Source organism: Lactuca sativa, chromosome 3, assembly GCF_002870075.4.
Source record: "Lactuca sativa cultivar Salinas chromosome 3, Lsat_Salinas_v11, whole genome shotgun sequence".
Classification (NCBI taxonomy): domain Eukaryota; kingdom Viridiplantae; phylum Streptophyta; class Magnoliopsida; order Asterales; family Asteraceae; genus Lactuca; species Lactuca sativa.
In genome coordinates, this window is record NC_056625.2 from 166463556 (window position 1) to 166475772 (window position 12217).

The following is a 12217-nucleotide window of genomic DNA, read 5'->3' on the forward strand; positions in this document are numbered from 1 at the left end:
CAAGTGAAAGTGTAGATCTATATGTGTTTGTATGCCTTGTATGATTTCCATGCTTATATGTATGCTTTTATGTGTTTTAAATGTTGGATCTAGCCATAAAACCCATCAAAACCGAGATATAACTTGTGTTAAATGATTTTAGCTTCAAATATATTTCTAAACACAAAGTGTTTCAAGAAAAATGGCTAAGTGGTTTAGTAATAATTTTCTTTGGGTTAAAAACACAAATTTTGGGCCTAAAATGTGAAAAATACAAAAATAAGGGCTCAAATTGACATTTCACAGATTCTGATGGATGAAGTGTGTCAAAACAGTTTCCATAAAACTATTTCTGGAATTACACTTAATTAGAGGACTAAAAACATGAATTTCAAGCTTAATGGGCTAAAAATGAAAATTTCGGCCCAATGAGGCCCATTATGCGAATTTTTCTGTTTTGGAGGGCCAAAACTGTAACTTTCTGTAAAACAGTGGACTATAAGTGTTCCAAATCCTTTTCAAAGGTTTAAAATGCTTTTTAAATTTAAAAAGGACCAAAGTTGCAAAAAAATTTTCCCATTTGGGCCAAAATTGTCAAATTTGCGAAAAGAAGGGATTAAAACCAAGAAAACTGCATTTTCAGGGTCTTAAGCTGTTTTCTATGGAAAATATGCTGGAAAATGATTATTTCAATAATTTTTGGTGTTAAAATGTCAAGAAAATTGATTTAAATACCAAACCGGAAAATATTTTAAATAAAGGGTTGAAAAGGTAAATTTTACAAAAGAGGAGGGGCTGAAATCAGAAAATTTCCAAGACTAATTCTATACAGGCAATATGATCAAATAATGGTACTACTACTATCGACAAAATACAATACACTACAATACCAAAAGTCGTTGTCAAACGAATTGGTTCGGTCTCGAACCAATAAAAATCCGAAACCACAAATACAACGATACTATGATACTACAATACTATGATTCATACAAATAACGATTCGGAATACATTATACATGTGCACAGACGTCTACGCACTATCTTTGGGCCCCACAAGTGTAAAATCTTGTTCGTTGAGCCTAGCTAGCCCGACGACCTGATCTTAAGGCCCAAAGACTTCATCTTACGAGGTGTTGGGTTTTACCATCCCGACACAACGTAACCGGACTTTCAATGGCTGTAGACTACTGGTCCCCAAGGGTCCTTTAGTGTCGCTAGTAAAGTCTGCCTTTTTTTGCGAGGCGGGTCTGGGACCCCTCGTACCTTTTTATCCCCAACCGGCTAATGGAGTCGTCGAGGCCTTCGTGTCCTCCTTCTCTTCGGATGTGGGACAACAGGACGGTTGGATAGCGTGACTAGTACGGACGACGCCTTCGGGATCGTTGGTATTGCTATAGACTAGTCGTTTGTGTAACACGTGTCTGTGGCGGATAGTCATGCTCATCAATGATCCAATGTCGTCTGGAATAACAACTTCATGCGTTGCAATGGTCTCAAGTAATTTTCATGGAATTCAAAGAATTAGGAAGACATCGGGTCTTCCTAGGGTTTTCAATACATACAAATTCGGAACACATACGATTTCAATAAACAATATTTTACAAGTATAGAAAACAAACAGGCATACTTATGGATCATCACACCTTTTTGACTATACTATTTTCAGAAAATATCGGATTTTCTGGTGGTTTTCAAACGATACAAAGCATTGTTTTCAAATACAACTTATGAACTCACCAACATTTCATATGTTGACGTTTTTCAAAATACTTGTATTCTCAGGGAACCAGTGAATCAAGGGAAATCATATTCAGTGACGGTTGCAGTTTATTTTTGTATGAATTGAACAAATTAATTTTTGGGGGAATGTAATGTTTAAACAATGTATGATATGTAAACACTACTGGTTGTACTATGTTGATGAATGGTGACGAATGTTGTTATGTTTCATATATATTCAATGTTATGGTATTCAATTGAGTCACGACAGCCCCCGGACGTTTCCGCCGTCTGGTTCGGGGGTGTGACAAATACGGAGGATAAAGGCACAGATTGAGAAAAAATACTTGGGCGAAGAATAGTTTGTCGGTGTTTTTTTTTAGAACACTTTATGCCACTGTCAACCCCTCCTTCACCGGTCCACACCACCACCTCCTTATTCAACAGCTTCATTGCTTTGATTCTTCAACAATCAACTTCGAACAAGATTAAATAAAAAGACTATAAAAGATGCATGACATTGGCACTTTGCTTCTTGAAACTCTTTGATTCAGTAGCCTTCCCTTTAGGAACGGATAAACAGTTGAGATTTGGGAGCCTCCGATTCAGCAGTCATCGACATTCTTATTAATAACGACATCAAATTTGCATCAATTTGATTGAACCCACTATGTTACTTTCAAGGTTCATCTCCCAGTCTTCTTAGAAAAACTACATTTTTTATCTATGTGGTGATTGTAATCTTTGTTTCTTGAATTACTATGAATATTTGTACATTGAATGTACTATGAGCCTATGAATATTTACTTTTAGTTATGAATCTGCGATGAATTATTGTTTTTGGTCTTGAATGTGTTATGAATATTTGTTTCATGAAATGCTATGAATTTTGTTTCTTGAAAATACTATGTTTTTTTTAACTACTATGTCCATTTGAATTTCCCTTGTAAACATGAATCTTTTGTGAACCTATATAATATGTAATATGCTTTGAAGCATGCATTTTTTCCCTCATTATTGCCGATTTCATTTATCTCATCATTTGCAATTTCATTGATCTTCGTCTCAATATCTCTCTAAACTTTGAAGATCCTCTTGCTCTGTCAACATCTCTATCCGATGTTTTGACCTCTACACTCACATCATCTCATCCCCAAATTCTTAACTATTAAGTATGTTTAAGTTATTTAACCTAACTTTGTTGTCTATATTTGTAAATCATAAATTACTTTTATGAAATTTTTTGGGATATATTATATATTTACGAAAATGTGACAGAGTTCTTTTATGGAATAAGCATCTCTAATAAATAAAAAAACTTTTTACCATTTGTCACATTTATATTGATTTGATCACATATCATTTTGTGGTTGTTTTCAATTAAAAAAATTTCACATGGCAGTTTGTGATTGTTTCATTTTTATTAAATGTATCAATTGCAATAAATATAATAATAAAGATATTTTAATTTCATTAATTGACTTTCCTGCTAATTTTAAATTTTCTTAATCAAAACTCATTAGTTTTCTTTGTTTATTTATTTAAATTATTTGTTTAAATTTAAAAAAGAAAAACACTTTAATTTTAATAATTCAATATTTTTTATTTTTCTTATAAATTCAACTATGTAAGACATGAATCTTACACCTAATAAGTATAATAGAGACAAGTTGTGTGGAATATTATAGGAGTGGTATGAAATTGTTCGTTTATTGCGGTGAGGAAGCAGTGGATATATATAATTATAGTCTTATAAACCGTTTTATTTCATTTTAAAAGCTTCTTAATATTATTTTCTTATAGTTTAGAGGATTAAAGTTAATTTTTACATGTTCATTTTTTTTTTCACTTGAAATTAAAGTTAATATTTTTCCACAATCTTTATTCGATCTGAAAGCAGCGAAAACAAAGCTTACACCGTAAAACAGAACGACCAGAAGATAGATTGAGAGGGAGAGAGGGATATCGATTAAGAAGTCAGATTGAAAGACAGAGATCAACAATAGAGAGTTGCGGGAGAGATCCGATTGAAATATGGGTTGTTGTTCATCCGTATTCCATATCCAAGCGATACAAATGGGTAAAATTGGCGATCTCAGGGCTTCGATTCCGAACTCTTAAGTCGATTTCCAAAATTGTGTGGTGTAATCTTGATGAAACGATGTGAATGACTCATTTTCTATAAGATTCAACCCCTGAAATGCAGATACACTTACATGGGATCACAATGGCGTTAAATTCAAGCTTTTTTGCTGTTTTGAAGCATTTGAATGAAGCAAATCGAATTATTGCTGTTACGATTGATAGAAATTAATCATTGAGTTGTTTTATGGACCAAGATTTTAAGGAAATTATGAATTAGAAGGGAGAGTCTTCGTTTTATTTCATAGAAGCACGAAAGAAACCCATAAAAGCTGTGACATTTTTCCTGAAATCACTTTCTTTTATTCTGTGTTTTGACTGTTTTCAACCATTGGGTTTTTTAAGGATGGAGGTGGTTGAAGAAGGCGAAAGGTAAGGGACTATGGTGAAGGTGGTGGTGGAAGGTTGACGGTGGTGGTGACTGGAGGTAGATTATATTGGAGGTGGTGGTGGAAGAAGATCAATTATGCATTTCTGGCAGTCATTGATGACAAGGCTAAGGGGTAATCGATTACACCTTCATTTTTATGAAAATGATCATTTTAACCCAAAAAAATCTAGTTTATGCCACTAAACTACAAAAAAGACATAAGTGACATTTTAAACCAAAACATGATATATGATAGTTCATAGGGCCTCATTGACATTTTCCTTTTAGAAAACAAACTCGATGTAGTTGAAACCTGCTATAAGTGACATTATGGTTCTTTAGGAAGGTTATATGAGGAATTAACTTAATAGATTTATACTAAATGCTCAAAACAATACATAATATGCATACAACCATACAGCATGTGTAGCAAATAGCAATAGCAATAGCTCCTAATCCTTAGTTAATACATGGGATTGTTTTTAACTTCCACGATTATGTTTTTTCGAAAGAGAGCTTCCAAGATTATGTTTGTATATTTCACAATGAAACTTGGGATTATTTGTAACTTCAAGATAAAGAAAAGTATAATTCTCAAGTCCACTAATTACCTCGTGTAACCTATTTATATGTGTATTAGCAAAATTGCTTTGGATAACTAATTCAACCTTTGCTATTTTTCTTGCAGGATTTATGTTACAAGCATTCCAAAAAAGTGCACCCCCTTATAAAATGGCTTGCAACCCATCGCAACAACCGATAAAGTTTAATGTTGATGATCTTCATAGGGCTATGGACTTGAAGGATAACATCCGTAACATGTCTGTTGTTGGACAACTTGGACATGGTAGTATAACATCTCAAGTCATTTTTTGTTACACCTATTTCATTTTTGTTAACTTTATTAATTATCATTCATCTTTTAATGTTAACATCAACAGGAAAATCCACTTTGATTGATTCTCTTGCGACTGCTGCGGGCATCATCCCATGTGATGACGATATCCACATGACCTACACCCGTGAGGACGAGGCACAACGTGGTATGACCATAAAGTCATCCGGGATTTCCCTCTACTATAAAATGACCGATGTAGCCCTTGAAGCCTTCAAAGGAGAACGTAATGGAAATGAGTACCTCATCAATCTCATTGACTCACCCGGGCACGTTGACTTTTCATCCGAACTCACCGCTGCCCTCCGTATCACCGACGGCGCTCTTGTCGTTGTCGACTGTATCGATGGCGTTTGCATCCAAACAAGAAACGCGCTTCGCCTCGCACTCGGTGAGAGAATCCCACCTGTATTGGCCCTCAACAAAATGGATCGTTGTTTCCTTGAACTCCAAGTTGGTGGTGAAGAAGCCTATCAAACTTTCCTAAATGTCATTGAAGAGTTTAATGAGTACATGAAGCCCTTTGAGGACAAGGTTTTAGGTGATGTCAAGGTGTGCCCAACGAAAGGTAATGTCGTGTTTTCATCTGGGCTCTACGGATGGGGATTTACATTGTCAAATATCGCGAAAATATACGCGTCTATATCTGGTGTCGATGAGTCGACGTGGATGAGAAAACTTTGGGGTGAGAACTATTATGACTCGAAAACCAAAGCGTGGACCACAAAGAGTACAGGATCTGCAACTTGCACACGTGGGTTTGTTAAGTTCTGTTATGAACCCATTAAGAAGGTAATTGAGGCAATTATGAATGACCAGAAGGATCAATTACGTGGTATGTTGACTCAAATCGGTGTCACGATGAATAATGAAGAGGATGAGTTGATGGGTGAGGCATTGATGAAATGCATCATGCAGAAATGGCTTCCGATTGCAACTCCTTTACTTGAAATGATGATATTTCATTTGCCTTCACCCCAGACTGCTCAAAGATACCGGGTTGAAAATCTATATAAAGGCCCTTTGGATGATCCGTATGCTACTGCTATAAGAAATTGTGATCCCGATGGCCCTCTCATGCTCTATGTATCGAAAATGATTCCTACATCCGATGACAAGAGTCGGTTTTTTGCTTTAGGTCGGGTTTTCGCAGGTCGGATTTCAGCTGGTTTGAATGTCAGGATCATGGGTTCTAGGCCTTCTGGCTATGTCGACGGTGAAGACAAGGATATGTATGTTGAAAGTGTTGAAAGAACCGCTATTTGTATGGGGAAAAAACAAGAAACCATTAAAGATGTTCCATGTGGAAATACAGTCGCGTTGTTTGGTTTGGATGAATTCATCACCACCGGAAGTGCAACACTAACACATGAGAAAGAAACCGAGGCGTACCCGATTTGCGGCATGAAGTTCTCGGTGTCCCCGGTTGTCCGTGTTATAGTACAGTGTAAGGTTGAATCCGAACTCCCAAAACTTCTTAAGGGTTTAAGGAGTCTGGCCAAATCCGACCCTTTGGTTGGGTACACGCGTGAAGAATCTGGCGATTATACTATTGGTGTTGTGGGGGAAATGAATTTGGCAATATGTTCGAAGGATTTGGCGGAAGATTATATGGGTGGGGTGGAAATCCTTGTTTCCGACCCTTTTGTGTCGTTATATGAAACTGTTGTTGAGAAATCCTCACATCTGGTTATGACTAAGTCTCGAAATGGAAATAACCAATTGTTCATGAAAGCAAGATCACTTGATGATAGTTTAGGTTACGCGATAGAAATTGGGGAAGTTGGTCCGTTTGACGACCCAGACGTTCGTGGAAGGATTCTCTCTGAAGAATACGGTTTGGAAAAATATCTCGGAAAGAATATCTGGTGTTTCGGTCCCGAAACAAATGGGCAAAACATGGTTGTCGATATGTGTAAGGAAGATAAGTCCTTGAAAGAAATTGAAGATTATATTGTTGCTGGTTTTCAGGAGGCATCTAAAAAAGGTGCTTTAGCTAATGAGCCAATGAAGTGTATATCTTTTGAGGTGCGTGATGCGGTACTTCATGATGATGCGTCCCACCTTGATGGAAGCGAGATGGTCGAGGCTGCCAAGCGTGCGATATACGCGTCTCAACTGACTGCGCAACCGCGGTTTATGCAACCGTATTACGTGGTTGAGTTTCAAGCATCATCTGAAGAAGAGGTTGACAAGAGCTGCAAATTGGTGAGAAAAAGGGGTGGATTTGTGCATGAAAAGAAAAAAGTTAATAGGCCGGGGAAAATGGTGTATGACATATGGGCATATGTTCCTGTGCTAAAGTCCTTTGGATTTTCAGCTGATTTGGAGGAGGCTACTTCGGTGAAGCTTATCCCACAATGTGTGTTCGAATTTTGGTCTGTGATGCGTTCGGACCCGTTGGAGGTTGGTTCATATGCGCATGCGCTTATGACCCAAATTCGCAAGAGGAAAGGACTAAACGAGCAGATGACACCGTTGTCTGACTTTGAGGACAAGTTGTAAGCAGGCGTGAACCCTTGCAGTAGCATATCGGGTTTAAATTTTTTTAAAAATCATCGTTTATTTATTTGTTTGTTTTAGCATCCTACTTTCATTTTTCTATTTATTACTAGATTATTAAAGCATTATACTTTGAACGATTTACCTAGTTATAGCCGTGAAAATTACTTTATGTTTGAATGACATTTGTTATAATTGGTTAGATTTAAGTTTGTATACACTCAAAAAATTGGTTGCTACTTTTGTTGTTTTCTCTAATTACTTGATTGCTATTATATATGTGGATGGTTCCTGTTAAAAATTGGTGTTACTTCACTCTCATTTCTCCTTTGGTCAGGTGTTCATTCACTTATGTTTCATTTATCTGAATTTTTCTTTCTTTATTTTGTACTTTGATTAATATTATAGAGTAAGAAAGATGAAAATATGAACTGATTTCGTTAGACTGAAAGTTTACACCATCTAACATCTTTATAAAACTTGTGTAAGTAACAGAGAAGACAACAAACTGTAATAACAAATTCTAACTAACTGATTTTTTATAATCCAATCGTATCTCGTGTGACAAAGGACTATATTTTGTAGATATTAATGTTAAAACAATGTTTTATATCCTTGAATTTTAGAAGATTTTTTCATTTTGTTCAAAACAAATAACATGTTTATTAGTTTAGGTTGTTCAAATAACAACTTATATGTATCAAGAGTTTGATGATCATTCAACTTTATCCATGATTTACTATGACATTTTTGGTCCAGTTAGAAAAATAGAATACCCTGTAATCAGAAAAGAAACAAAAAATACACATTGCTATTTTCATTTTTGGTCCTTCTTAAGTGTTACAACTCCATGGTTACTTAAACAAGGTCTATATCAGTTAATTCTTTTAGATAAGGATACAAAACAAATTTTCATTGTAGTTGTTGGTTATAATTTTCAAACTAGAATGTCACTGTAAGAAAATAAGTGAAAGTACAATGTCATGATTGGATGCATTTTGCAACTTTGTGTCCTTATTTTGTTATTTCATAATGATTTTGATCTATGAATGAAAATATGATCTTGTATTCAGAAAATATATATTAAAGTACATTGCTGTCATTATAAAAACATACTTTCATTTAGTGGTTGATTATAACACTGTACTTTCATGTGTATGTCTTTTGCTGAAAAATGACTAAATACTTGCAAATCTATGTTGTATTTAGCATGAAAACGGTGCTGGAACACGTAATAAGGACCAAAAATGCGAATCTTTTTTCTATACCGGCAAATTTTCAGTTGCAACCCTTGGAATATTTGTAGGTATTCTCTTTTTAAATAGTCCTTATAAAAAAAATTACAACATATTTTTTTTCGTGTTTCAGTTCTCTAGCAAAACTGGCAAGTTCTATGTTCTCGGGTAAAAAATGATCAAAACGGTTGTCAAAACTCGTGGAAAGAAAAAAGTCCACAAGAGAACTAAAATTCGAAAAAAATGTCCAAATCGGCAATTGCTACTTTTCTGTTTTCTGAAGAAAAAAATGACACATTTCAGTTATCTACAAAAAAGACCAACTTGCCACTTTTTGTTTTTGGAAAAATGACCAAATTGCTACTTTTCTATTTGCTTTTTGACAAAAGCACCAAATAAACACTTTATTTCAAGATTTTTTAAGTAGGTTACTATTTTTGATAGATTTTGAAGTTGGAAATCTGTTAAATAGCATCCTACTTTGAGAATGTGAGTTTCACATGTATTTACCATTTTCCAGTTTTACATGTTTTTGTCATTATCCATTTTTACTATTTTTTCTGTTTTCATTTTCATCATGATAAGGATAAAGAGGATATTCACGTCTTTTCCGCATATTAGAGATAGAGAGCAAGTTGCCTCACCTTTTGAGTGAGAAATATTGTAAATATTTTTCTCTTCACATAAGTCCCGATCTCAGTCCAATAACGTTTGTACAACTATCATTGCATGATGTACACACCACCAAAGAAATATTATTGTAAGATATATATTTTTTACTTATGTATTTTTGTTCATTTTTTAGATTTAGTTGTCTACAAAGAAGTGCTTGCAAGGTTATGGTTAACTGTTTATTATTATTATTATTATTATTATTATTATTATTATTATTATTATTATTATCTATGTTATTTTAACTTGTCACCCGTATAGTACATGAGTTTTAACATAGTTTTTTAATGTATAAAGATCTAAATGTTTGGATCTGTTCAAAAACTTTTTGTATCTTGTCTTTTTGTAAATTGACATATCATCTATTAGAAGTTTAAACGTTTTTTATTACGCAAAAGTTCATATGTTTAAAAAAATGGAATGTCATTTAAGGTTGGAAAAGTTTTTTTTTCACATAATAAATAAGACGCTTCGGTGTGGGCAACGCGGAGAACGCGTTATATGACGTGGCACGCGCCATAACGCGGAACACTGCCCCAACTAGTCGTTATGGGGCGTTACGCCATAAGCCATGACCATGGTAACGAGTTGTAACACGATTATTTTGACCGTTGTGAATTACTTCCGTAGAAAAACGGTAATATTACCGTTGATTTGAAAAAAAAAATTACTACTTTAAAAAATTAAACTATATAACTATATACTTCTATTTCTCTATATTTATCTCTATTTCTCTATATCTCTATCTATTTCTCTATATCTATCTCTACTTTATTCAAAACAAAAAATACCACTATGGATCAAAATCCGAATACCCCTCCTCCGAAGACAAACACATCCACTCCATTAGGTTTTGTGGGATATGAGGGATACATGAACCTTCTAACCTCCCAAAACTCACCACAAATTCCATATTCCGACAATTTTTTCAATCCCGTCTGACCCCCACTACAATTCCCTACCTCGCCATTTATGCAACAAAATGCAAACATTCAACAAAACCTTTTTACCACATTCGGTCCCATGCGCCAAACAGTCACACAACCCACACCCACGCAAGAACCCGTTGTCGAGACACAAGCTGGTGGTAGTAAGAGAGCATCGGGAAAAAAAGGGAGACCAAAAAAGAAAGGGAAAGAGGTCGTTGTCGGGACGGACGAAACGGAAACACCTCCAACATGGTGGACACCGGAGGAAGAGCATGCGTTGGCGACGGCTTGGTGCGGTACTTCAAAACAACCAACTATGGGGAACGATATGAAGAGAGTTGCTTTTTGGGATGCTGTAATCGTCAAATTCCGCACAATTTTGAACAAGGGTGACACGTATCGCAATAATGATATGCTTAGGGGCAAATGGACTCAAATTAGCCGGAAGTGCACCAAATTCAATTCCATATACAACAAACTTTCGTCGCAACGTCAGAGTGGTGCCAATGATTTCGATGTGTTTAGAGTCGCGATGGAGGAATATCACGTGCAAATGGGGCACGTATTTAAGTATGAAAAAGTATGGGAGTTAGTGAGGAAAGATCCAAAATGGATGAAAACGCCAACATCATCGGAACAACAATCCAAAAGGTCTCGTGGTTCGGGTTCGGTTGATGTTTCCGACGGACGCACGAACATCGACCTCAACGCGGACACCGATGAGATCCAGGACAAGTTTGACGACATCGAGGAAATCTCTCCGCCACGACGACCTATGGGGCGCGAAAAAGCGAAACGCGCTCAACGACATGCGGAGAAGAATGAAAGTCGTCTTCGAGAGCACGAGGAAATGAAAAAAAAAATTCGACGCCCACACGGAAATCGCAAATAGAAGATACGAATTGCAACGGGAGCATTTGGATTTCCTTCGTCAAGAAGCCCAAGAAGATCGCATGTCGTAGGATTTGGCAATTCTTACAACAAACGAAGAAAATTTACCACCGAGACGAGCTGAAGTAATACTGTCACAACTGTAAATTTTGAGCCATGTAATCTATATATTCAAGTTAATGTGAATCAAAAACTTCAATCAAATACATCATGCAAGTACCACAAATAGTCATCAAACAATTGGAGACCCTAGAAGTTCTTGTTAAGTCTATTTTAGACTAGAACTTCCTCATTGGATCCCAATGGACCAATAAGCTTCCAATTGGACTATCATGGGCTTAGAACCCTAATTGGGCTCTAATTGGAACCACACTTATTTATTTTAACATTTTGGGCCATATTGGGCCTAGAATTAAATGAATTAAAAGCCTTGATACATGAATAACCTAAACTAGTCCAATAAAAATATAAAAATCCTACTACATTCTTTTAAGCATAAAACACACTCTAACTAACTCAAATTTTGGGCTTAAGGGAAAAAGCCCAAATTTTTCTTTTCCCTTTCAAAAATCTCGGCCCAAAGGCCCAAACCCAAAGAGAAATGGAAGTGTTGACTTAATGCATGCCACCTCATTATTATCCAAAGGATATCCATGCAATATTTCCCATTCCTCCATGCACATCACCTCAAATATCACTTCTCTTCTCTCCTCTCTCTCACTCTCGGCCATACACACATACACACACCAAAAATATCTCAAATTCTCTCTAGATTCACTCAAGAACACTCCCTTCTTCCCTCTCCAAAATCTCGAAAAATAGGAAGCATTCAAGGAAGTTCTTCCACAAAAATCATCATCTAAGGTAAGGTTTTGTTTGGATC

At 35.8% G+C, this 12217-nt stretch overlaps 2 protein-coding genes across 2 annotated transcripts; both read left to right on the top strand.

The window, feature by feature from the left end:
- The first annotated feature begins 3578 nt into the window (after positions 1-3578).
- LOC128132658 (elongation factor 2-like) lies at positions 3579-7917 on the top strand. The gene is made up of 3 exons (XM_052769439.1): positions 3579-4343; positions 4899-5057; positions 5152-7917. The coding sequence occupies exons 1-3, from the start codon at positions 4307-4309 to the stop codon at positions 7608-7610; spliced, it is 2655 nt and encodes an 884-aa protein (XP_052625399.1). The 5' UTR covers positions 3579-4306; the 3' UTR covers positions 7611-7917.
- Positions 7918-10537: 2620 nt separating this feature from the next.
- Positions 10538-11335, top strand: LOC111879744 (glutathione S-transferase T3-like). Its single transcript, XM_023876179.2, has one exon. It carries the CDS (start codon positions 10538-10540, stop codon positions 11333-11335), a length of 798 nt encoding a protein of 265 aa, XP_023731947.2.
- Positions 11336-12217: the final 882 nt, after the last annotated feature.